This window comes from Balaenoptera physalus (genome assembly GCF_965194825.1).
Source record: "Balaenoptera physalus genome assembly, chromosome: 20".
In the NCBI taxonomy this organism is placed as follows: Eukaryota; Metazoa; Chordata; class Mammalia; order Artiodactyla; family Balaenopteridae; genus Balaenoptera; species Balaenoptera physalus.
The window spans coordinates 50,607,766-50,635,154 of NC_138901.1; the positions used below are offsets into that span (position 1 = coordinate 50,607,766).

Below are 27,389 nucleotides of genomic sequence, written 5' to 3' on the forward strand. Positions count from 1 at the left end.
TCCCCAACCAGCGATCGAACCCGTGCCCCCTTCAGTGGAAACACGGAGTCTTAACCACTGGACCACCAGTGAAGTCTCTCAGTTCTCTGCTTTTCATAATCTCTTTTGGATCTGAAAGTGGTGGCTCAGAATCATTCGCAATAATGTGTGGTCTTTAGTGTTTGGGAGGTGAGTTTGGACTTTTGGACTCAGTGTCATTTCTTTGATTTGTGCCTTGTCCTCAGTCAAGTGTAAATTGTTACAAAATATTTATTATTATTATTTCTTAATTCTTTTTGCCTTTGACCTATGATAGCCATGGTGACAGCAGAGGTATCCTGTACTGTTTCCAGTGACAGATCCTTAGACTCTGATTCTGATGGGTGGTCTTAATGTTCTGGAGCAGATTTCTTCCACAGCATAATTGTTTGGAGGTTTTATTTACTCACCCAGACCCAACAATCCAGATTTGCTTACTATCTCTTCTGCTGTTGCTTTGACTTTGCTTATGAAAAGCTATATTGGAGATTTGGCCTATAGTCTGGCAGTCTGGTGGATGTTTAGGACCTATTTCAGACTCAGGTAATGAATCATACACTCTGGCTATATCTGCAGTAGGGTCACATTGATGACAAGTTTTGATCCTGAGATTTGCTCTGAAAAGTATTGGAGGCAAATAGGAATATGCATAATGTTTTTCTAGCACCTCACACTTCTGACTCAGAAAAGAGTTAAGAGGCTTCAAAAACTAGAGACCGGAGTCCTGCTTTGCTGAGGGATAAAATGAAATATAGAAAGAACTATGATGGTGAATTCCCAAGGTTACATACCAAGTTGGTGCCAGAAAGAGAAGCAGCACACTTCTGCTGTAACCAGTGAGGACAATGCCCCTCTTTCCCTTCCCTCATCTTGATCTTTGTCAAATCTCACTCCATATTTTGTTTCACTTACCTCTCTATCAAGCAATTTCCCTTATCAGTGGATCTGCCACCAAAGCCCAGCTTTTAAAAAAGGAAACGATAAAACAGATGCAAAAACTGTACTAGGGCATTAATCTACAGGTAAAATCTTTTTACAGGGAACTCCCAATTAAATGGAATACATTTTTTGTTTGAATCAATTTTGATTCACATTTTGTTGACTCAATTATTTCTTGAACTAAGTGGACTTGGAAAACTTTTATAATCAAAGTGTTCATTTTGTGCTAACAGCTTTGTTTTACTGGCATTTGAATTTGTGTGTGTGAGACATTCTGTCTCTTTTATTCTGAGATGTCCTGATTTACTTTAAATATTTCTTTCTCCATTTATAGCATTTTATCCTTGAATAAGTTCTTATTTGAAAATGCAAAAAGTACTTTCTTTTTGGACTAGATAATACCTTCCATATTTTTCTCACATTTATTCCCAGTTCTTCAATTCCCTTCCCTAAGCAACCTGTTACTATTTCTTTTTCTTTTTCCTATTTTTTTTTTTTTTTTTTTGGCCGCACTGCGCGGCATGTGGGATCTTAGTTCCCTGACCAGGGATCAAACCCCCGCCCCCGGCATTGGAAGCGTAGAGTCTTAACCACCGGTGGACCGCCAGGGAAGTCCCCTGTTACTATTTCTTAAATGTCTTTCCAGATATATTTCCTCCATACATAAGCATTATATTTGTGTATACATATATATGTGTTTTTCTCCACTTAAAAATTTACAGGTGGTAGCTTAGTCTTTCCTACCTATTCTGCACCTTACTTTCTCTTGTGCTACATCTTAGAGATATTTCATATCAGTGCAAGAGATGGTTAATTTTATGTGTCAACTTGACTAGGCCACAGTGTGCCCAGGTATTTGGAGGCAGTATATTCCTCATTTGGGTGTGTTACTCTGGCCTGTTTACTGAGTGACCACAAAAGTTGCTGGTTTTGAGTGGGTCCCCGAACATGGGAAGACTCTGCAGAAGGTCCAGGCTGCTGTACAAGCTGCCCTGTCCCTTGGGCCATATGACCCATCAGATCCGACGGTGCTTGAGGTAGGTCACTGGCAGATGGGGATGCTATTTGGAGACTTTGGCAGCCCCTATAGGTGAGGCCTGCCATTCTCTGTGGATAACTACTCTCCTTTGGAGAAACAGTACGTGGCCTGCTACTGGATCTTCATAGAGGCTGAACACTTGGGCCACCATGCATCAGTTACCATGCTCCCTGAGCCGTCCATCATGAACTGGGTGTTATCTGCCCCACCAAGCCATAAGGTTGGGTGTGCACAGGGACACTTCACCATCAGATGGATGTGGAATATATGCGATTGGGCCCAAGCAGGCCCTGAAGGCACAAGTAAGTTACATGCTCGTGGAATTCACTGGTTACCACGTTCCTCACCATTCTGAAGCAGCTGGTTTGGTGGAACGGTAGAATGGCCTTTTGAACATTTAGTTTACAGCACTAGTTAGGTGGCAGCACTTTGCAGGGCCGGGGCAAGGTTCTCCAGAAGACTGTGTATGCTCTGAATTAGCATCCAGTATAAGGTGCTGTTTCTCCCATAGCCAGGAGTCATGGGGCCAGGAATCGAGAGGTGGAAATGGGAGGGGCAACGATCACTATTACCCCTAGTGACCCACTAGCAAAATTTTTGCTTCTTGTTCCCACAACGTCATGCTCTGCTGGCCTACAGGTCTTAGTTCCAAAGGGAGGAGTGCTTTCACCAGGAGAAACAACAGTGATTCCATTGCACAGGAAGTTAAGACTGCCACCTGGCCACTTTGGGCATCTCATGCCTCTGAGTTAACAGGCAAAGAAGGGAGTTACTCTGTTGGGTGGAATGATTGATCCTGACCACCAAGGGGAAATTGGACCACTAGTCAACAGTGAAGGTAAGGAAGAGCGTACCTGCAATATGGGAGACCCCTTAGGGCATCTCTTAGTTATCATACCCTGTGATTAAGGTCAAAGGAAAACTACAATAACCTAGTCCTGGCAGGACTACTAATGGCCTAGACCCTTCAGGAATGAGGGTTTGAGGCACTCCACCAGGTAAAGAACCACGACCAGCTAAGGTGCTTGCTGAAGTCAAAAGGAATACAAAAAAGGTAGTAGAAGAAGGTGGTTATAAATACCAGCTATGATCACATGATCAGTTATAGAAATGAGGGCTATATTGTCATGAGTATTTCTTCCTTGTTATGAATATATGTGTGTGTGTTTGTATTTGGCAAACATCTTTGTTCCTTTTATCTCTTATTTCCTTATAATGTAACATAAAATGTATTGACTTTATATTGTAGTATTTAAGTATTGTTAATTTTACATCATTGTACTTAAGTTACGGGATATCAAGGTGAGTAAACATCCTCAACGACTTTACCGTCTCTTATGGGGATGGAGTCAGTGCATTTTTGCTTGTATACAGGATACTTGTATCATTTTAGGCAGGATTATGATCTTGTTATTGTTTTTATTTGGAGAGTAAGTATGGTTTAAGGAGATGCATATGGGTGCCAAGTTGACAAGGGGTAGACGTGTGATGTTTAATTTTATGTGTCAAATTGACTGGGGCACGGAGTACCCAGATATTTTAAAAAATATTTATTTATTTATTTGGTTGTGCCAGCTCTTAGTTGCGGCAGGCAGGCTCCTTAGTTGTGGCATGCAGGCTTCTTAGTTGCAGCTCACCTGGCTCCTTAGTTGTGGCACACGGGCTCCTTAGTTGTGGCATGCAGGCTTCTTAGTTGCAGCTCATCTGGCTCCTTAGTCGTGGCACACGGGCTCCTTAGTTGTGGCATGCAAACTCTTAGTTGCGGCATGTGAACTCTTAGTTGTGGCATGCAGGCGGGATCTAGTTCCCTGACCAGGGATCGAACCCAGGCCCCCTGCATTGGGAACACGGAGTCTTAACTACTGTGCCACCAGGGAAGTCCCAAGTACCCAGATATTTGGTTAAACATTATTCTGGGTGTGTCTGTGAGGGTGTTTCTGGATGAGATTAACATGTAAAACAGTAGACTGAGTAAAGCAGATTGCCTTCCCAATGTGGGTGGGCCTCATCCAATCAGCTGAAGGCCTGGATAGAATAAAAAGTAATGGAGAATTCACTCTCTCTGCCTGTCTTAGAGCTGGGACATAGGTCTTCTCCTGCCTTTGGACTCAATACAGACTAGAACTTACACCATCAGCTCCCCTGATTTTCCGGTCTTTGGACTCAGACTGGAACTAACTATACCATCAGTTCTTCTGAGTCTCCAGCTTGCTGACTGCAGACCTTGGGACTTCTCAGCCTCCATAATCATGTGAACCAATTCCTTATAGCAAATCTCTCTCTGTATTGGTTCTCTTTCTCTGGAGAGCACAGACTGATACAGTGTACATAGAAATCTCCTTAATTCTTTTCAGTGACTAGATTGTATCCCAAATGATGAATGTGCCATCCTTTAATCCTCCTCATTGATACATAGTTAGGCTCTTTCCAGTTTTCCAGTCTTTTTCTGATTTCACCAGTGTATCAATAACTATCTGTACACATACATCTTTGTGCACTTATGCTACTATAACTGAAGACCAAGGAATGTGATTTATGAATCTTAAAGGTGACAAATATGTATTTGTTCTGTGCATGTTTTGTATGACATCATGTGCCTTAGAATGCAGTTTCCCCAAAGGAAAACTGTAATGTGTATGTGCTGTAAATGTCAGGTATGTTGTGGCTCCTTAACACATATTTTAAAACAATAATAATTTGCAGAATAGCAGGTCAATTCATGTAACATAACTAGCTAAATACCAGTTGGGACATTTTCTTTAAGTGGGTCTCTTGAACCGTGTATGCAGAGAGAGTGCTTTCCATAAGCCAAAGGATGTTGGCTATTCTTTACAGGAAGCCCAGTGAGTCTCCTCAGGCTTCTTCTCATAACAAACACCCACTAGAACTATGATTTTGGAATCATTTCCATTGCAAATCCCCTCTTTCCACACCCCTTTAAAAGGCAGCTGCAGTATTTGGCATCTAACCAAGGCCTGCTGCACCAACAATTCTCTAAATTTTATTTATATTTCATGTGCGGTATGTTCAAACTCTCACTTTCCCAGGTGCCAGATGCTGGTTTGGACACACTCCAGTAGAAAGTGTTTTCCTGTCAAATAATAAAAGGAAAATGCTGAACATACCACCTCTTTATACAGACTTGCGTATAGTATACCAAAGTTAAGTACTCTAATAATGACTTCACTATTTCCCCAATTTGCAATCCCCCCTAATTCCCTCCTCACCTCCCTCCACACCAAATACTTTGTCCCTCGTCTTCCATAGGATGCTTATGGTTCTCTTCCATATCTTCGGTGTTCACTTGAAAACGTCAGGGTGTAGGAATCTATCTGTCTCACATGCTTTGGATGGGGCCTGATGTAACCCACCCACGGGTGTTTCAAATATGATTTGGATGAGAAAATAAAACACTTTAACCCACTTTCAGTATTTAAAAAGATATCTAACAACTTAATGTCTGCTATGTTAATAGCTTCTACATGTTTTCACTAAAAAGTGATGCTTTCCATGTGTTGGATAATAATACTGTCCCTGCAGTCGCACAGAATTTTGGCATGACACTAAAAATGAGCTTGGAATTCGCCTTTATCATAGGTTTCTTGCCTGCCTAAAGGCAATCCTCAGTCCAAAGATCCTACTTGTGAAATGAGCAGCAGTGTTAGGTGGATACTAAGAAAGTGGATATCATTTCAAGAGATTGCCAGTCCGCTCGTGGCGTCCACCTCCACCTCCACCTCTTTCACCGCTTTATGTGGTAACATTTCACTGAACTGAAAACTAGTACAATTCCATGTTCTATCCCAGAAACTTGGGAACCTTAAGCGTGAAGATTTATGTGTGTGCCAAAAGCTTGCAGTTATATTCTGAGGTTTAAATGAACTTTTGTAAAGCAGGCTATGATTTGTGTGTGTGTGTTTGCGTGTGTGGAAAGCCGCTATAAAATATAAACATTCTGCTTGGCTGCCAGTATCTCGTTTTCTTTTTCACCCTTTCCACTAGATGGCGGTAGATGCCCAAGAAATAACTTGCAAAGGGCTGGTGGAGGGCTGTGAGAGGGGCGTCCCATCCTTTCACTGGGCTGTTGGTAGCTGAGCTGACACACTGTTGTTCCTCTGTTGCGGGTGGACATGGTGTACATTTTATTTTTTCGACTGTGTGTGTGTCGGGGTGGGGAGGCCGGAAGACTTGCCACAGATCACCTGTTTAATCCAGGTTCTCTCTAAGCATAGGGTAGCGTCTTGCCAGCTGGGGAAAAAAAAAAAATCCCTAGAATTTTTCTCAACTATCAACAGATTTAATAGAAGCCACGGAACCGGTTCAGGAAAGCAGCCAGCTTCGATTTAGAGATGCCATGGCATCTGGTCCCTATATTTGTGGAGATGGAAGAGAGCCAATCGCTGGTGAGGAATGGCCGCGGCGACCTGGGGACTGAAATCCCACAGTGAGACCTGCGATCAACCCACAAGTACTTATGGTGGATTCCCTCCCATGTGCCTAGCTAGATCAGAAGCTACACAAGAAATAAAAGAGGTGGCGTCCTCCAGTCCTCTTATAGTAGAGAACACAAAACATACAGAGAAGTAAGTGCCGAGCAAGACCTAGCCTGATGAAGGTAACATTGTGTGAAGATGGAAAGTCCTCCGCTAGGGTTGTCTCCCGAGCACTTCGGCCACGCGGCGGGAGCCCGCGCCCCCTACGCCCTCTGCAGCAGCCAGTGCCTAGGCGGCTAGCACTGTTACAAAGGGGGCGTGGCGTGGGCGGGCCCCACGGGCGGGGCTTTCTTTTCCCCAGTGCCCGCCGCCGCCGCCGTCGCCGCCGCTGCCGCCGCCTCTGCCCGCCGCGCGGACCGAGGGAGCGCGGTCGCCGCCGCCTGCCTGCCCGGGTGCCCGCGTGCCCGGGCAGCGGTGGGCCAGGATGTCGGGTTTCCTGGAGGAGCTGCTGGGCGAGAAGCTGGTGACGGGCGGCGGCGAGGAGGTGGACGTGCACTCGCTGGCTGCCCGCGGCATCTCGCTGCTCGGGCTCTACTTCGGCTGTAGCCTGAGCGCCCCCTGCGCGCAGCTCAGCGCCAGCCTGGCCGCCTTCTACGGCCGCCTGCGGGGGGACGCGGCGGCCGGGCCAGGGGCTGGGGCCTGCCCGGGGCCGGGGGCCGGGGCGGCGGCGGAACCCGAGCCGCGGCGCCGCCTGGAGATCGTCTTCGTGTCCTCGGACCAGGACCAGCGGCAGTGGCAGGACTTCGTGCGGGACATGCCGTGGTTGGCGCTGCCCTACAAGGAGAAGCACAGGAAGGTGAGCGGCGCCGGCCTCGTCGGCGGCGCCGGCCTCGTCGGCGTCCCCGGCCTGGGTGCGCAGCCCGCGAGTTCCCGGGAGCCGGGTCCTCGCTGCCCCCCCCCACCCCCCGGCGCCCCCTCCGACCCCTCCTCCGTCGTGTACGAGCTTCCCCTCCTGCCCCTCAGCGTCCCCTGCCTCTGCCCGCCTCCCCGTCCCGGGACCTCGCCGGCTAGCGGCTCCCGCGGCAACTACTCGGTGCCGGTGCCAGGCCGCGCCCGCTGGGGAAGTTTGAAACCCCCGGGACCCCGACTCGCGTCCTGGGAAGTCGAGAGCCCGGTTCCCCCATGGTGGGAAGCCTCGCGTAGGGGGTGGCTGCGCTCGGGGGTCGCGACTCGGTGACCCCCAACCCCCAGGCAGAGGCGCGGGGAGGGGCCGCTTCCTTCCCTCAGCGCTAGACTCCCCGCGGATACCTGTGGTGGTGGGGGAGGGCGCTAGCCCCCTACCCATAATGCCTGAACCAGGAAGTTTCCTCTCTTTCCGAGAGAAATCGGCTTGCCTGGGGCTTCCTCCGGCTGTGGCCGGGGACCCGGAGGCCGAGGCCAGGCCGCCAGCCGCCCTTGTGTGTGTGTGTGGGGGGGGGGTCGGCCGCTGACCGTGGCTTCGGGCGAGAAGGGAGCTCGCTCGTCTGCCTTCGCCTTCCCTCCGCCCCCCACCCCTACCCCGGGCTGAACTAGTGGCCCCCGGGGAGCTTTTCATTGTCTGGCTGTCCAGCCATCCTCCCTATATGCCTCTCGGGCACCGGACCAGACCCGTCCGTGCAGCTCTTAGTTACTTGGTTGGTGGGCCAGTGTTGCCTTGACATCGAATTAAATGCTGAACCGATCCCATAGGTGCAGATTGACCGGAAGAACGAGGATTGGGGGAAATTTATACCTCGCTGTCAACTTCTCATCTCCCGCCGCCCCCCGCCCCCACCCCACCCCGTTTGCTGCTGAAATTAGCTTGGATTTTTGAGTGTGTCTGTTGGATGAAGATGTCTGTTTTAATAAAACGAATTCAGGAAATTTTGCCATGAATCGAAACAGAAAAAGTTTTGGAGCGCTTTTGCTTAATTAGTATGCCTGATGCAACGTGTGAATCCAGCCCCTTCCTTTCCGGAGGAAACTCTCATTTTATGGAGTGGACAGGAGAAGGGCTCTTCTGGGGGCGTTTAGGGCTGCCATGTGCTGCTTTAATGTGTACAGAATCTTGTTGAGAAGCATGATTTAAACTTAGTGAGAGTAAAAGGATTAGACTGTGACCCCATATGTCTCGAGTAAATCATCCATGGAAGCAGTGTAAGGTACAGACTTGGTATTTAAAATATGAAATACAGTTTAACAAATACAGTTTGTAAATTTAACATTGGAGAAACATGGGCTCACTAACCACACAGAGGCAAAACTTGGCGTTTTAACGACTTTTTAGGTGATCATGCCCATATTTGATTTATATGGTGCCTGAATGTGAATAGCCAGTCCTTTTTTGCTTTAAAACATGGGAATCCTTTGTTTTCCTTGGTGGTGGTTTTTATGATCCTTTTGGGGAGGAGTAATGTCTAGAAAGTGAATTATCAAGAAATATTTTCATTGTTATGTCCATTTTCTGTTGTAGACCAAAGTCCATGTAAAATAATGTCCTTATTGGGCAGTACAAATGAATTCTATCTTTTGCAAATACACAGTGATGGTAAAATGTTACAGACCTAAGGCGTGTTGTTGTGTTTTCCTCCACAACAAGTGGGGGAAATAAATTTGCTGGATAGTAAAAATATGGGGCAAATTGAGATGTTTTGCAAATGCTTAAAGCTTTTTTTCCAAAAAGGAGAATATCTGATATGACATAGACCGTGCCTAGTTCACTGCACTCTGGCCAGTCCTTTTGCATGAAAAAAAAGTGGTCTGTGGCTCCAGCCTGGACTTGCTAATTCCCCCAGGATGAGAGTCTGGATGACACAGGGCAGAACCTCATTTGAAAATACAGTTCAGATTGCTGGCCCGTGCCCAAACCATGGTGCGTTAGCATCTTAAAAATTTATTTTTGCTCAGAGCTTTTCTGACTCACACTCTATAGTTCACTTTGTTGTCTAAAACAAGTCCAGGGCTTCCCTGGTGGCGCAGTGGTTAAGAATGCTCCTGCCAATGCAGGGAACACGGGTTCGAGCCCTGGTCCGGGAAGATCCCACATGCCAAGGAGCCCGTGCGCCACAACTCCTGAGCCTGTGCTCTAGAGCCCGCGAGCCACAACTACTGAAGCCCACGCGCCTAGGGTCTGTGCTCTGCAACAAGAAAAGCCACCGCAATGAGAAGCCCGCGTACCTCAAAGAAGAGTAGCCCCCGCTCGCCACAACTAGAGAAAGCCCACGTGCAGCAAGGAAGACCCAACGCAGCCAAAAATAAATAAATAAAATAAATACGTTTATTAAAAAAATAAAACAAGTCCAGTTTTCGAGGAGGTAGTTTCTGCTCCTTGATGTTCATGAATAGGCAACTCAAGATTTGATCCTAGAAGTATTCTTATTTGTGGTGATACACCAGGTAAAAGAACTTCAGCTGTGTTTCTTATGGAAAATATACTCTTGGAAATTACAACAGCTATGTACTCACTTTGGAAGAAATTATTTTCCCCCTTGAAACCAAAGAGATGTGAACCAAATTCCTTTTCTGTAACTTTGAGTTTTTGTCTCTCTTATTTGAAATCGGGGTGCTTAGAAATCTGTGATCTTGGGGTGCCAATTCTGTGATAACAGCAGTGAAAACCCAGGGCACCCGCGGTTCATGGTGCTCACTGGCTAGACAGCTTAGCTTCTTGTTGATGGATTCTGTCCATGTTGTTTCACCAACTATAAAAATAGCATTAAAGGAGAGAATTTTGTTTTTACACTGAAGGGAAACCAAAGTTCCAGATTACTAATTTTTTTAAGTTCTCATTAACATTTGTTCTTAAATCCATTGGTATACTTCCCACTGGGATAACAAAGGATATGGTTCTAATTAGTTACTGGCTGGCATTTCTCTAAAGAAAATTGAAAAATTATGGTAGGGAAAGAAAATGCAGTGTGGTATTTCTCTTTTTCTTCTTTTATTAATTTCCCCTTTATATAGTAAGAAAGTCTCAGGATGGCCGAGACTTTTAAAACTGCGTTTTGCATGGCTCCTCTCACCTTGCTTGGAACTGTGAGAGAACACCAAATAACAGGATTCCAGCATCTTTTTAAAAAAAAATCTTTGTGGAAGGTTGTCCTGTTTCTACTTGCTTTAGTGGTTGGTACAAAAGTAATTGAAGCTTCACTTTTTGGCTTCTAAGCACACATAACGAGCTGTGTAGAAATTGTAATTAGATGATAACAGAACTTTGAGTGCTTTTATAAGAGCCGTGTTGTCAGGAAACATATAATCCTGAAGTTAAGGCAGTTAGATTTGTTTTAATAAGTAGGTTTGTTTTGTTGATAGGCATTTTTCAGATTTCTGGAGAGAAAATGTGATGAATAGTTGGAAAGTGGTGAAGATTCGGACTTTTGGGATTTGATGTATCCCTTTAGACTAATATGGGTTACTTAGTTGTCAAAACTGGAGAGTTGATCTTTGGGATCTGCTTCAGCATCACAGAGGAAAGCACTGGTTTTGGTCTTAGAGACACAGGGCTCAGCTTTGCCTGGGCTGGATGCCTGATGGAAAACATTTGGTCAGTGTGCGTGCCCTGACATCAAAGGATGCAGTACCACTGGTCTTTTTTTTTATATATATACATAAATTTATTTATTTATTTTTCGCTGCGTTGGGTCTTCGTTGCCGCGCGTGGGCTTTCTCTAGTTGTGGTGAGCGGAGGCTACTCTTCGTTGCGGTGCGAGGGCTTCTCATTGCAGTGGCTTCTCTTGTTGCAGAGCCCGGGTTCTAGGCGTGAGGGCTTCAGTAGTTGTGGCTCGCGGGCTCTAGAGCACAGGCTCAGTAGTTGTGGCGCACGGGCTTAGTTGCTCTGCGGCATGTGGGATCTTCCCGGACCAAGGATCAAACCCATGTCCCCTGCACTGGCAGTTGGATTCTTAACCACTGCGCCACCAGGGAAGTTCAGTATTGCTGGTGTTGATCTGGACAGGTTTGGTGGGCTCTGGCGTGGTCCCAGAACTTCCTGCCCCACAGAAAGGGGACGAGAAAGTCAGAGCAGGAGAGCGGCAGAGTTAGGGCCTTTGGTCTAGCATCTCTGGTCCACTTGCTCCGGCCAGGGGAAGTGGTATCTTCCTGTACCCCGCCAGGGTTGTTTGCTCTGGGTGATTCTGGTTCAGATTAAATCAGAGGCTTGGCCTAGAATTCACCTGAATCACTTTGGCTCTTTGGATGGGGTGAGATTTGGTACCAACCCCGACAGTCTTACAGCTCTATCTCTCCCAGTGCTTTCTCCCTCAATCCAAATACCCTAGCCACTAAGAGAATGATTTCTACAACACTGACAAATGACTTTCGAGGTGGTAAAAGATGGCAAAAAGGCACCGCTTTGAATATTGGCGTTTTCTGCCTTCCACATAAGGAGCCTGGACCAGCCAGGACAGGCTCCCTCTGTTGACTGTGTTTCCAGGACTTGGATCCATCTAATAAAAGACAACAGTCTGATTAAAGTAATAAGAGCAATTTTCCTTGAGAGGTTTTTTCCTCATTCCATTATTTGTAATGTATTTTTTAATCTCATTTTCCTTCTCTGCATAATGAAGCTGTCTAGCGTAGTGGCTGAAAATACAGACTCTTGTCCTTTAGATCCTGGCTCTGCCGTTTATTAGCTGTGTGACCTTGTGCAAGTTATCCTATCTCTCTGTGTCTCAGGTTCCTCACCTATAAAATAGAGATGACAACAGCACCTGCCTTACAGCATTGTTGTAAAGACGACACAAGATAATATACACGTGCCTGGCATATAGTACGTGCTCAATAAGTGCTAGCAATTATTATTTGTTAATAAATGACCATGAACTTAAGTAATTCATTTTACAGTGTGAGCCTTTGGAATATATCACATTACAGAATTCCAAAACTGTTATGAGGTGTATTTTTAACTTTTCAAACAAATGACTTTTATAAGCATACAAGGGGATATGAGCAAGGAGTTGAAAGAATTGCCCTAGAAGAGCTTACAATGGAGGAGAAAGATCTAGAAAAATGAAACAAAAGCAAATGAATATAACAAACATCGTTCCTTAAAGTACTGATAGTACTGATATTTACTGAGCTTCGTACTTATATCTGCCAGTGAAACTTGAGACAGCAAATCAGGGAAGCCAGGCATGATACAGGAGAACAGCTTTCAGATGATGGGGCACTCTTCTTGAGAGAGATTAATTACGTGCTTGGGTGATCGTTTTTGTGGTTTGCCAAAGCCATTAGGCGTGTCTTGTGCTGATCCTAGCTGCTCAAATCTGGGCAGCTTGGGGGTTGCAGGATCGCTGCTCTTTCGCGTGGGAAATGGACGGTGCCCTCTCTGGTCTCTGGAGCTGTAGAAGCCTCACCCCCGTAACACGGAGCCACCTCCCTTCCCAGCTCTGGAATGTTGTAGGATAGGTTTGTTCAGACCTGTCGCCATTTGCGGATTTAATACTTGTCTTCTAGTTAGCGGCTCAGGCCTGATGGACCAGCTGTCCACAGCTTTTGTTGATCCATTTGTCTCCTGATACGGGTTGGGATATGAACCAGAGCACAGAGGAAAGCAGTGGGTTTTGAGGTTAGGGTCATTGATTTCATTTACCCGTTTCCTCCGCCCCTACCCCCTTTTTATCACTGTTCCTTGTGGTTTGAGGCCTTGTTTTAATATCTGCGCAAATTGGAGAAAGAAGGCTTTGTGTTGTATACAGCTGGGGTGGGGGATGAACAAGTCCCTCAGTTGGGGGGATGGCCGGGGGCGGGGGTTCTTCTTTATTTACTGTTAGGACCTGGGACCCCAGGGTTCCAGCTTGCCCCATTCTGAACTAGTCTGGGCTCCTTACTGCACGATTTTGTTTCAGGGGGAGAGTGTAAGCTTGGCATAGGATGTGTTCTTTTTTCATGTTCTGAATCCCCAGTGGTGCTCAGTGTTAACCACCGGGGTGTTTAGGTTTCTGTATTTCATTAATTTATCATTATACTTATTCAAAGGCACTCAAAGAAAAGAGCTATGAATTCAGAATCTTTTTGCTGATCCTGACTTTTACGAAGCTCTTGCATACTGTTGCTTTACATCTTGCCATTATTTAAAAAGTGACTAAGAGTTCTTGAGTCTCAGGAGTCATCCTTGATTCTCTCCCACCCCTCACATCTAAAAGGCACTGAGGGATTTCCCTGGTGGCACAGTGGTTAAGAATCCGCCTGCCAATGTAGGGGACACAGGTTCGAGCCCTGGTCTGAGAAGATCCCACATGTTGCAGAGCAACTAAGCCCGTGCGCCACAACTACTGAGCCTGCGCTCTGGAGCCCGTGAGCCACAACTCCTGAAGCCCACGCACCTAGAGCCCGTGCTCCACAACAAGAGAAGCCACTGCAGTGAGAAGCCGGTGCACTGCAACAAAGAGTAGCCCCCGCTCGCCCCAACTAGAGAAAGCCCGTGCGCAGCAATGAAGACCCAATGCAGCCAAAAATAAATAAATAAAATAAATAAATTTTAAAAAATAAAAAAATAAAAGGCACTGAGCCCTGTTGATCTCCTTAACAGTTCTCAACTCTGACCTTTTCTCTCCATTCCTACCATCACTGCTTGAGTTCATATTTCATCTGGACCACAGCAGCCTCCTCCATGGGCTCTTTGCTTCCAATGCTGACCCCTGATTCTCAAGACTAGAGCTTCTCAAACTGTCTATAATCAAGGATCAGTTTCCTTTTGTTGTGTTAGTTTCCAATCAGTCACACACCCATACGTGGCCCTGTTATACAGGACTACTGTACAGCTTGAACCACATACAACTCCCCACTGGATTGACAACACACAGACTGGTCTCTGTCCTGTTCCACAAGATGAGACCATTGGTCACAAGCTTGAATGTTGCTGGAATGTTGAGCTGCTGTAAACAATTCTAGGTGCTCACTCTCCATTTCTGTACCTGCCCTGTCATGGACCAGTAACAAAGAACTGATGGATTACTTCTGGGCTACAGACCCACCTTGAGCAGTACTGCTCTGGACTGTTTCTGGAATGGAATGACAAGTTCAAAAACACAACTTTGATCTTGTCATTCTCCTGCTTAAGAATTTTTCAGTACTTCTTCATAGCCTCTGGGGTCAAGTCCAAACTCTAAAGCGTGGTCCCCGACTGTTCTCCTGCCTCTTCTCCCACCTGGGCAGTGTCCTCTTTCCTCCTACCTGGCTGAGTTTGGATCTTTCTAAAATCAGTCCTGGTTTCCCTGCTCTAAGAAGCTTTCCTGTCTCTTTCCTCTCTAGGTGGGATGCTTTTGTGAACATCCATAGATGGAGTACATAGATGTCTTAGCACTTAGCCTTTTGTGATTTTTTTTTTTTTTTTTTTGGTCTTTTTCATTTGACTCTAAGCTCCTTGAAGACAGAAACCAGCCAAAGGGAGGGGAAGATGATCAGTGTTTTGGTGCTGACAGTCAGATAATATGGTCACAGAAAGCACGTCGTGTGAGTTGGAATGTGCACTTTCACTGGTACTTAGCTCGATTTTAACATTTAATATTAGAGTTGGACCCTAATTGAATTGTATAATTGTATATACCCACAGTATGTGGCTGTTTTTGTTTCTTTTTTTTTTTTTAATCAGTCATCAATTTTATACACATCAGTGTATACATGTCAATCCCAATCGCCCAATTCTGTTTTTGTTTCTTAATAAGTGCTTTCAAGAGTACTTCCATGAGCAAGTGAATGTTTAACTCTGTTGCCCTGTAATTCTGTGCTCAAAAATAGAAAAAGACTCGCCTCTCCATTTTTGAAACGTCAAAAATCTTAGTCAGTTAAAAGCTGCAGGCCTATCATTCCATGCTTTTATATTTCCTAAATAGTTTGTGTTTCTCTAGCATCTTTCTTCCAAGGAACTCAAACTGCATGCATATTATGTCTTCCAGCAACTAGTCATCAGTAGCTATTAAGCATTTTAGTTTTTCAAAGTATGTTTGAGTTGGAGAATTGATTCACAGGGAACCAATTATTAGATCAGGGTCTCAGTGTTGGAAGAAAGGGCTCAACTGAACTCTCTTAAATTCAACTCGGTCCTTTCTGTTCAAGAAATTGGATCTTAAAAAATGTGCACATCAAACATTCTCCAGGGAAGAGGAGGGAGCCGAAACTTCTCTTTTCAACAAATCGCTTTCTGAGTGGATTCACTCTAGATAGACTCTGAAATAAGATAGAGATAGTTTAACCACTTAAAACATTTGCTGTTGCTGGGAAGACAGGAGAGCCAGAACCTCTTTTCTGTTGCTGCCTTTCCGTGGTGGTGGTTTCTAAGGGCCTTTTAATCATTTGGCTTTTTTTAGATCAGCCAGTGAAGTGTCCCCAACTCCCCTTCATCCTATGCAAAGCCTTGGGGCTGCTTTCGTGCTTTTATTCAGAGACAAAATTGAACTTCAGGTATCCTGCCGAGATCCTAGGACTAAATCAGTCCTCCCTTTTATGAGGTTTTCAGAAACTGCTGTTCTAACTTCCAGTGAAATCTCAAACATGTGCTTTCTGCTTTATGACAAGTAAGAAGTATAGTAATTGAAAGTTGCTTGAGTGCTGTTATTCTGTAGTGAAACCCTGTAATGGAAACTTTTGTTCTGTGGCATCTGTGATTAAATGCAAACATAAATTTTCTGCTGCTTGCTGGTCATATAACTCTTGGACCAGATATACAATGGATTTTTGTATGAACTACACCTCAGAAAACCCTTTTTAAAAAACAATTTAAGCTTAAAGTTCAGCATTCCTTTCTAGTACATCTATCACCCACTCCCCTTCAGATTATTTTGAGACCCCAGTTACAGGTAAATTCAAGTAATATTTCTACAGTTAATAATGCTTTTATCTTGGATCATTGTTGAGTAGTCATAAAATAGGGTGTGGTAAGTTTTGCTGTTCTAGGGATAGAATTTCCCTCTTTGTTTTCCTAGGAGAATTTTATCCAGATGAATCGGTTTTTTACAGTTTTTTATTTGTCTTTTTTGGTCAATATCCCTGGGATGAAAATCTGAATGGATTGAGTGTGCTTAAAATCAGAAGGTGCTGCCTTTTTTCCCCCTTGTACGTGATCAGGTCAAGACAGTTTTCTTTTGATCGTGGTGGTTCACAGCACAGCTGCCTCATCTGTTACTCATTTTTTAGGGTTTGATGTGAAATATAAAGATTGGGCAGAACAACGTGCAATAGGCAAAATCACAGTGTTGCCCTCTGAGCTCTGAATGGCAGTGGATGTGGGTCTGAGAGCAGCCTTTTTTCACCTTTGGGCACATGCTTGACTGCAACTTAGAAAAGTGTTTAAACCCACAGACCTTCAAAAATACCCCATTATAAGCGGATGTTTAAAATCTGTTGCACAGTTCATAAGAGTATGGACTCTGGATCAAGTTTCCTGGATTTGAATCCTGTCTCTGTCACTCTCTAGCAATGTGACTGTGACACAAATTACCTAACTTGTGTGTCTCTTAAGTTTCTGGTCAGTAAAATGGAGATAATAGTATCTACTTTATAGGGTTGTATTGTTAAGGATTAAATGAGTTAATATTTGAAAATTGTTTAGAACAGTGCCTGGTACATAGTGTCACTGGAATGTGTACCCAGGTGCTTGGTTATGCCATTCCATTTTTTTTTAAAGATTTAATTTTTATTTATTTTTGGCCGCGTTGGGTCTTCGTCGCTACGCTCGGGCTTTCTCTAGTTGCGGCGAGTGGGGGCTACTCTTCGTTGCGGTGCGCGGGCTTCTCATTGAGGTGGCTTCTCTTGTTTCGGAGCACGGGCTCTAGGCACATGGGCTTCAGTAGTTGTGGTGCACGGGCTTAGTTGCTACGCGGCATGTGGGATCTTCCTGGCCCAGAGATCAAACCTGTGTCCCCTGCATTGGCAGGCGGATTCTTATCCACTGCGCCACTAGGGAAGTCCCTCCATTTAAAAAAAAAAAATGATTTATTTAATTTAATTTATTTGGCTGCACCGGGTTTTAGTTGCGGCACGTGGGGTCTTCGTTGCCGTGTGCGGGATCTTTAGTTGCGGCATGCAGGATCTAGTTCCCTGACCAGGGATGGAACACGGGGTCTCCCCTGCATTGTCAGCCTGGAGTCTTAACTGTTGGACCACCAGGGAAGTCCCCATTCCATTTTTTTAAATGGTTATTCAGATTATAGGAGAGAAGAATTCTCAGCTTTTTTCTTTCTTTGTATCCCCTTTACCTTCAACACCTGGCTCTTTCCTTCTAATGGCCTATCATGTAATCTGGTGTCTCTTCAGTTTCTTACTAGGACTATAATCATTCTTAGTCAGTTGTTGACGTGATGACATATCCATGTCTTTGAATGTGGGTATGATTCTAGACTATCTCTATGACTAATTGAATGCTCACTTTTACTAAGTGGCTTCGATTTTCACTTTTGAGCTGGGAAAGGAGAGGGGAGAGATACTGGTCTGTGCCTATTCCTCCCGCCATTTTTTTTTTTTTTTACCTTTTTATTATGGAAAACTTCAAACACCATACAGGTGGGGAAAATAGTATAGGGAACCCCCATGCACCCAGCGCCCAGATACAACAATCAACTCAGGGACACCCACTGCCCCCACCCCTCACTGGATTACTTTGAAGTCACTCCCAGACATCATATCACTTCCTTCTTAAACATTTCACTAAGTAACTCTTTAAAAAAAAAATAACCACAACATCATATCATACCTTAAAAATCTAATAATTCCTTCATATCGGCATATATCCAGCCAGTATTTCAATTGTATAATTGTCTCATGATTTTTTTTTTTGTTGCAGTTGGTTTGTTTGAATCCAAATAAGCTCTCCACTTTGCATTTGGTACCTGTATCACAAATCTTTCCCCCTTCTCCTGACCATTTATTTGTTGTTTCCTTTCATTTAAATTGTCTTTGTCTCTGGGTCTGTCTACTTGCCACATTCCCAACCTTTTCTTAGCTGTATTTCCCTCTTTATCTAGTCTGTGGAATATTGAGTCCTAGGTTCAAAAGGGTCCTAGCCTCCTGTATCTGAGAAGTCCAGGTGGAGGGGGTCACCTTGGGGGCACAGGTGGCTCTGAGGCTGACAGTCACATCACACGGTGTTGATTCACAGACCTTTTGGTCAACAAAACTCCAAAGTCTTTTTCACCAACCTTAATACCTGAACAAATGAGAACAGAGTCCCAAATATTGTGTCTGTCACCTTTAAGAATCAGTTTATTGAGATTTGATGAGTTTTTGCAGTCTGTTGAAATATTTTTTATGCCTGTGTGGTCATCCACTATGATCATAGCCCCTTCTGACCTTGAACTATGTGATCCCTTCCAGACCTTGTCTATGTCTGGTGATGGAGTCCCAGGGCACATGGCTAGGGGCTTCCTCTGGGCTAATAATGGTCTGTTGGTTAGTTGTTCAACCAACTTCAAATCCAGCCAGTTCTAAATCTGCCTAATTGTATCATTATTCCGGCCCACATTTCTCCATCTGGTTAACATGTTTATCCTAGGAGACCTTAATAGGTAGCTTGCTATAACTTAGATATTTGCTGTTTCCCTTTCGGGGGAAGATAGTCTGCAATGCTTTGTGTTTGGTGAGCCCATGCTTGCTTCTAAATTGATCACTTCTTTTCCGAAGTGTTTAGTAACTGTGATAACCTGCAAGGTTTTACTTAAGGGCCGATGTCAACTTCACCAACCTGTAGTTTGCAGAATCTGCCTCTTTCTGCCCTTTTGAAAATGGATATTCCATATGTCGGTTGCAGTTAGCTGATATAATGTGCACATTTTCTCCCCCTCTGATGTAATTCATACCTTATAGGAAGAGTTGCTAGGTCAGCTGGGTATCCGTGGAGCGATGGTACATTTGTTTCCTGCGGCAGATCCTGTAGGAATAGCTGTGGCCAGACATCTCCAGCAGCTGGTGTGTAGTTGAGAGCGCTTGATTTGGCCAGGAGGCCCAGATCCTGTGCTTTCTGAAGGCTGCCTGGCAATAGTGGCTGCCCTGTCCCCATCCCAACACCCTCCACCCCCCACCGTCTCATTAGGGCACTAATAGAGCCTGAGGGAGTCTTTTCTGTAATGCTACTTCTCCCCATCAGGCGCAGGCAGGATGAGACTGGGCTGGCTAATTAATTAAGTGTGGCATTTTGTTTCAAAATGAGCAAGAGACAGTAACTAGCGGCAAAGCAACCCAGCGTACTTGTGCAGATAGATTTTTCTTAATATTTGGCTTTTTTTTTTTTTTTTTTTTTTTTTTTTTTTTTTAAAGAAGGCAGCACTTCATATATTTTTTTTTTTTTAGAAGGAGGGACCTAGTATTTTTTTTTTTTAATAAAGTCTCTTTATTCTTTTTTTTTTTTAATTAATTAATTAATTTATGGTTGTGTTGGGTCTTCGTTTCTGTGCGAGGGCTTCCCCCAGTTGTGGCAAGTGGGGTCCACTCTTCATCGCGGTGCGCGGGCCTCTCACTATCGCGGCCTCTCTTGTTGGGGAGCACAGGCTCCAGACGCGCAGGCTCAGCAATTGTGGCTCACGGGCCTAGTCGCTCCACGGCATGTGGGATCTTCCCAGACCAGGGCTCGAACCCGTGTCCCCTGCATTGGCAGGCAGATTCTCAACCACTGCGCCACCAGGGAAGCCCCAATATTTGGCTTTTTAGGATGAATTAACCCCTTTATTTTGAACAATTTACCTTGTTTTAAAATGCATTTGCTTTCTTGCCCACGTGTATTTGCCCATTTACGATTACACATGAATCTGTAATGTGCTTTACAACTTGGCACCTAAGAATTCTGACGTTTCAAATGTTAGGCACGAAGATGAATTGGAATTAAATGCCTAAAACACTTTCCTGGTGGAAATCACTTGCCTAAATTTGCAGAAGGTCTCTGGCCTCAGCCCTTGGATGCATTGTTTTAAGCTTTTACAAATGTTCTTAAGAGTAAAATACTACTTAATACCACTTGAACGTGTTCTCTTTCATTTGGATTTGTGGAAAGTATTAATTTGCAGGGGCTGTGGTGTGGAACACTAGTTTTTAAACACTTTTTGAAGCACTGCTTTCCTGTGAAGGCTCAAGTAATGACATTTTCCCTGAGATCATCTGAGTCTGTTCTTCAGTTGACAGGGCCACAGAGGCAGTAGTTACAGGGTAAATCCAGATCCTTGGAACAAGACATGGTGCTCCTTCACGAGGAGAGTGGGATTTGTTTGTCTGTGTGCATACACAGCACAGATTATGGCTTTACTGCTATTTACATTAAAAAGCCATTTGTATTCCTTCATTCAGCATATACTTAAGCACTGTTTTTCCACTTACTAACTTTTCCCATTTCCAAGAGAAAGCCAGCGTTTCACTGGTTAGTTGTAAAAATGATTCTCTTTCCAAAGATAACCACTGTTAATAGTGTCTTGTATATTCTTCCAAAAAAAAATAAGTATATACTGTATATATAAATGTAGATGCTTAAGTATTGTTTTACACAAACAAATTTTAGTATTTGAAACTAATTTCTATTTTCTGAAAAGATAGTGCCTTCACATGTTAGAAGAAATTTCAAACAAAACGAAAGGCATGCAGGGAAAAGTAAGTGTCACTTCCATTGTGGGCCATAGTTTGCCTTTCCCGAAGCAGCCACCATTATCAGTTTCTTGTGTGTCTCTTCAGAGGTATTTTGGGAAAACAGTATGGAGGTTACTCAAGAAGCTAAAAATGGAACTACCTTATGACCCAGCAATTCTCTCCTGGGTATATATCTGCAAAAAACACAAAAACACTAATTCAAAAAGATACATGCACCCCAGGGTTCATAGCAGCATTGTTCACAATAGCCAAGATATGGAAGCATCCTAAGTTTCCATCAACAGATAAATGGATAAAGAAGGTGTGATACACATACACACACACACACACACACACACACACACACACACCAACAAAATACTACTCAGCCATAAGAAGAACGAAATTTTGCCATTTGCAGCAACATGGATAGACTTGGAGCACATTCTGCTAAGTGAAATAAGTCAGACAGAGAAAGACAAATACTGTATGATATTTATACATACATTTAGATTCCACATTTATATGTGGAATCTAAAAGAATACAACAAACTAGTAAATATAACAAAAGAAGCAGACTCACAGATACAGAGAACAAACTAGTGGTTACCAGTGGAGAAAAGGGAGGGGGGAGGGGCAATTTAGGGGTAGGGGATTAAGAGGTACAAACTATTAGGTATAAAATAAGCTACAAGGGTATATTGCACAACATGGGGAATATAGCCAATATTTTATAATAACTATAAATGGAGTATAACCTTTAAAAATTGTGAATCACTGTTATATACCTATGACTTATATTATACAGCAACTATACTTCAATAAAAGAAAAAAAAGGTATTTTGTATGTGTATAAGCATGTATGTGTGTGTGTGGCCCTGACACACAGACATACTTTGTTTTTTTTTTTTTTTTAACCAAGCCTTTTGCATATCTTGCTCATTGGCTCCCTGACAGGTGCTAGTTTTTCTGTCTCAGGTGGGCAAAGACTAGAAGTGTAGTTTCATAGCCCTATGATAACTTGGTATCATGTCTCCCTTGGTAATGAGCCCAACAAAGATGGAGACAAGAAACAGGATCCCCCCAAACTACTGCTGTCCCCAGAAGGAAAGTGACTTAGCCTGACACGCTGACAGTATGGTGGGCTAAGGAGACCTTGAAAGCATTTTCTCTGTCCTCTGAGAGGGGCCTCCTCTAGGACTAACATAAAGCAATGAGAAGACAGCGTCTGTGAAATTCCCACTTCTGTGCCCTGCCGTTTGAATAAATTAAGAGGTTCGTTCTCTGAGGCTGTCAGTCTCCCCTTCTAAGAGTATTCAGATTTATATGGGGACAAAAGGCTTCCCCAGGCCAGCCATTTGTATTATGCTGTGCCTTTTGTAGTAACTAGTATTAGGCAACTTGTATTTAGTGTAAGTTTTTGTTTACTAAAACACGCTGCACTTTTAGAAAATCCATCACTTCCAGAATCCAAAGTTATGAAATAGAAAAAGTAAGGGGCTGTGACTACTATTTTCATTATGGAAGGATCTCCATTTTATTAGGCCGGATTGTTTTAGATTGTGAGCTCCTAAGAGGTATTTGAAATGTGATTTCTGCCACTTAGAAAAAGTCTCCTACTGCATCATAGGAATGCATCTGTTGCTTTGAGAAAAACATACAAATATTACACCAAAAGTCTGTGATTACCCAGATCACACACACACTTTCCCTTTCCCCTGAATATTCCTTATTCTTTTCTGTATGAGGCAGCTGAGAATACTTATTACTCATCCGGTGGTAGATTCATGTAGGCAAGTTGCTTATGGAAAATCAAAGGGTTGCTATGGGAATTAAATAGATTTATTAAATAGATAATAGAAATTATGAAAAGCAAACTTTACAAAGATCTGGTGAACCTTTAAAGGGGGCTTGATTTAAGAATGGAAAGGGAATTGGTGTCAATTTAGAATATCTTCTGAACGGTTCGTCATAAATGCAAACTAAATGTGTCAACAAAACCAATGATCTTGCCTCATCTTACTTACCTTCATGAAGGTATTCTTTAAAGCTGTGTAAAATAGTAAGACTTTGGAAATGTCCTAAATGTTCATCACAGGGTGATTAAGTAAATTACAGTGCTCAGAATCTTGTTGAACATGATTTAATGCCTTTGCTGGCACACAGAGCTATACTTCAGATATTGTATTCAAAAAAACAAGATCCCAAATTACACAGATACCATGACTGCAACACTGTTTAAACAGTTATGTAAGAAGAAAGATTGAAATAAATACCCCAAGTTGCTTATTGTTATGTTGGGATGGTGGCGCCTATGGGCGGTGGGTCACTGATTTCCAAGTGATGTAATCACTTCTGTAATGAAAACTTAAGTATATGTGAAGAAAATAATGGGACTCTTGCCTGAAAGAGTGTGCATCCAGTTTTTGAACGCTTCGTTTCAGTGCAGGGCTTTTCTTCCCCTCCTTTGGATCTGGTCAGCAGTTAGAGGCATCTTCAGAAGGATGGGTAACTTGCTCATTGTTTCTTATGTAGCAAAGAAACGTGGGGTGGGGGGGAAGAATCAGCTTGCAGCCACCTACTTCAAGAAAGCTTTCTGGAAAGAATAACTTGAAAGTGACCTTTTCAGATGAGGGGGAGGATAGTCCAGTGGATTAAGAAAGAAAGATATTCTGGATATAAATAACCATGTGGGAATGAAGGGGGAAAGCTGAGAAGGAGAAAGTTCATTTGATCCAGCTCGGAAGTGAGTATGGGATGGAGAGAGATGATGCATGTTGGAACACTGATGAGTGACAGAAGCTTCCCGTGCTCAGTGGGGAACAGTTTAACCTTTTCTAAGGAAAACAAAAGTTCCATCGGCAGATGGTCAGGAAAATACACCGTAGGTGATGCTGATTTGGAGTTGCAATTTTGTGTGTGAAGACTCTGGGAAGCCGCCTGCAGTGGCCTGTTTGCAAGGTGATGGTGGCCTCTCTCAGGGGCTTGGGCTTGGGATGAGAAAGAGGGTCTGGATTCCAGACGGGCCATATAGTAAGAAACAGATGCTTTTTGTACCAAAGAGGCCAACGTTGAACTAAAGAACCTCATCCTGGGCCAGGTTGCAGAAATGCATTTTGTATACGCTTCCTTAGATCATAAAGAAGAAACTCTGGGTTAAGGGCTTCTGTTTGTTAAATAACGGGAAGGAAAGTCCTCTGGTGATTTTCCACTCCTGTACAGTGTTGAGACGGGGAGCGATGACAGGGACTAAGACGTTCCCAAACTGGATTTCTCTCTTCATATGTGCTTATATTACAAAAATCAAGTTTGCACTTTTCATTGCTTTGTATTGGCACTGCACAGTCTCGGTCAGTCACATGTTTTTTTTTTAATTTTTATTTTTATTATTATTTTTTTTGGCCACACCACGTGGCTTGTAGGATCTTAGTTCCCCGACTAGGGATTGAATCCGGGCCCACGGTAGAGAATGCGCTGAGTTTTAACCACTGAACCACCAGGGAATTAATTCCTCGTCACGTTTTTTGAGTATCTCATTTGCCTCAGGCAGTGTCAGGATGCTGAGAAATTAATGACAAAGTTCCTGCTCTCAAAGGCATTTATAATTTAGCTGGGGAGATACCACATAATATATGAGACATACCTATATGTATATGAATGATATATATGATATATACAAATTTAGAGCCTATAGAATGATGTCTGGTGTGTTGGTTCTAATAGGGCTGGGGTTGCCAGCAGGAGCTCTGCGAACTGAAAGTCCCACGACCTGATCAGACAGCAGCCAGAGAGGCTGACCCCTCTTGTGGATGACCTGGTTCAGATTCATCTCTCCTTACTCTCTACCTTTGAGGCCTCGGGCAAGTTACTTTACTCTTTCCGTGCCTCAGTTTCCCCATCTGTAAAATGGGAATGATAGTAGTACCTACTTGTAGGGTTGCCCTGGAGGTTTGAGGTAACTCGTAATATATTGGGTAGGCCAAAAAGTGCCTTCAGTTTTTTAAGTAAAAATAAGAGACACATTTTTCACTTTCACCAAGAACTTTATTGAACAGCGTATTCACCCTTTTCTTCCACTGCCTTGTGCCATTTTTCACACAACTTCATAATTCCATCTTCCCAAAACTTTTTATCTTTTTGAGTAAAGAACTGTTCCAGGTGCCTTTTTAAAAAATTATTTATTTATTTATTTTTGGCTGTGTTGGGTCTTCTTTGCTGCGCGCAGGCTCTCTCTAGTTGCGGTGAGTGAGGGCCACTCTTCATTGCGGTGCGCAGGCTTCTTATTTGCGGTGGCTTCTCTTGTTGCGGAGCACGGGCTCTAGGTGCACGGGCTTCAGTAGTTGTGGCACATGGGCTCAGTAGTTGTGGCTCGCAGGCTCTAAAGCGTGGGCTCAGTAGTTATGGCGCACGGGCTTAGTTGCTCCGCGGCATGTGGAATCTTCCCAGACTAGGGCTCGAACCCGCATCCCCTGCATTGGCAGGCGGATTCTTAACCACTGCGCCACCAGGGAAGTCCAGAAATTCACCAATTTTGATAACTTTTTTTTTTTTTTTTTGGCTGTGTTGGGTCTTCATTTCTGTGCGAGGGCTTTCTCTAGTTGTGGCGAGCGGGGGCCACTCTTCATCGCGGTGCGCGGGCCTCTCACTATCGCGGCTTCTTTTGTTGCGGAGCACAGGCTCCAGACGCGCAGGCTCAGTAATTGTGGCTCACGGGCCCAGTTGCTCCGCGGCATGTGGGATCTTCCCAGACCAGGGCTCGAACCCGCGTCCGCTGCATTGGCAGGCGGATTCTCAACCACTGCGCCACCAGGGAAGCCCGATAACTTTTTTTTTTAAATGCACACTGATATAACAGCTGTCACATACAATCTAACAAAATTGTTTCGAATGAAGTTAAAGACAACTAAGTGCTACTAGAGCCATCTTACGGAAAAAACCGAATGAACCTTTTGGCCCACGCAGTAAAAAGCCTTCAGCCTAGCGCGAGGCACACCGTCATCGGTCAGGAGGGGGTGACTGTTCTGTTCTGCCAGACCAGAACGTTTCTGAGGGCAGTTTCTTGTGCTCTTCATCACTGTGTCGTTCATACTTAGTACATTTGATAGATCTGATTAATACATATTTGGCACAAACATTTATTGAAAGAAAGAATGAATGAATGAATGGTTGGCAGAATTCCAGTAGAAAGAGGAATGAAATTCCAAGCATAAAGGTGAGTCTCAAAGTTAAACAAAGGCGTACATTCTTTCGTATATTTGTACTGCAATCACAATGAAACAAAAGCTCTTGTTACATAACATTGGCCAATGTGATCATTGAATGTTAAACAGGAAATGATGTTGGGGATTGGGTAGCAACCCCCTTCCTTTACAGATGAGGAAACTGAGGCCCAGAAAGGAGGCAGCCACGTGGCTGACCAGCCTCTTAGGCTCCAGCCTCTAGGGTCCTCATTGCTGGGTCAGTGGTGTTCCTTGGCATTCTTCCTGGTGGCCCTAAAAAAAAAGGCCAACCCGTGCCTGTAAGCCGTTGCCAAACTTTGCTCAGAGAACAGAGAGATAAGCATCCTGAAAAGAGGGAAATGCCACAGTCCCATTTTTCCTGAGTAATTTTGTGTATCTTGGCCTCTAGGACACGGGATGATTTTCCGGGTCCCAAGAGCTTGTTCCTGAGAGCAGAGCTGTTTTCCTGTGGGAGGGCTGGGGTCAGGCCCGGGGTGTCGGCCAGACCTCCTCTGTGGAAAGCCTCAAGTGGCTGAAAAAACAAGCATGTTACCCCACTGAACAACAGCACTTAACGAGGGGATTACCAGGGCTGAAATGTGAAATGTAAAGAAAGGATTTAAAAAGAGCCAGGTGCTTCAAGTCCTGTGTCTGGGCTGATGAGGCTCAAAAGTGTTAAAGAGAAATTCCATTCGGATGACTTGGCTGCCACAGTATTTGTTCCTGCTGGGCCAGTAGGGAAGGGAGGGGAAGCAGTTCCCTGGGGCCTGTCCAGGCAGTTAGGGCCCTTCCCGTGTTGAGGGATAGCCGGGATCTGAACCCTTGGCACCCGGCCTGGGGCCCGGGTCACGAGAATTCACCTGTGCTCCCAGGAGGTCATTCCAACCTGAGCAGGAAGATGGAAGCCACAGTGGAGACAGGCACAGCCCTGGACACATACTTGGCTTCGGCCTTGAGTGCTTGGAAAGGAGGCTGCTGGGTCAGACCAGCTATTTGACTATTTTCCTAGAGGGAGAATTGAGATGTTCAGAAAATTAGGAGTGGGAATTGTTTCTCAAGTCAGTTCTTTTTTTTTTTTTTTAATAATTAATTAATTAATTAATTAATTTTGGTTGCATTGGGTCTTTGTTGCTGTGCACGGGCTTTCTCTAGTTGCGGCGAGCAGGGGCTACTCTTGGTTGCGGT

General features: G+C 44.2%; 1 protein-coding gene across 1 annotated transcript in view; it reads left to right on the forward strand.

Moving 5' to 3' along the window:
* The first annotated feature begins 6,780 nt into the window (after window positions 1–6,780).
* The window catches only part of NXN (nucleoredoxin), a 142,196-nt gene continuing 121,587 nt past the window's right edge, over window positions 6,781–27,389 (forward strand). Inside the window, exon 1 of the mRNA XM_082443546.1 lies at window positions 6,781–7,285. Coding sequence (XP_082299672.1) covers window positions 6,914–7,285 — 372 coding nt within the window. The 5' untranslated portion in view covers window positions 6,781–6,913. The remainder of the gene's footprint in view (window positions 7,286–27,389) is intronic.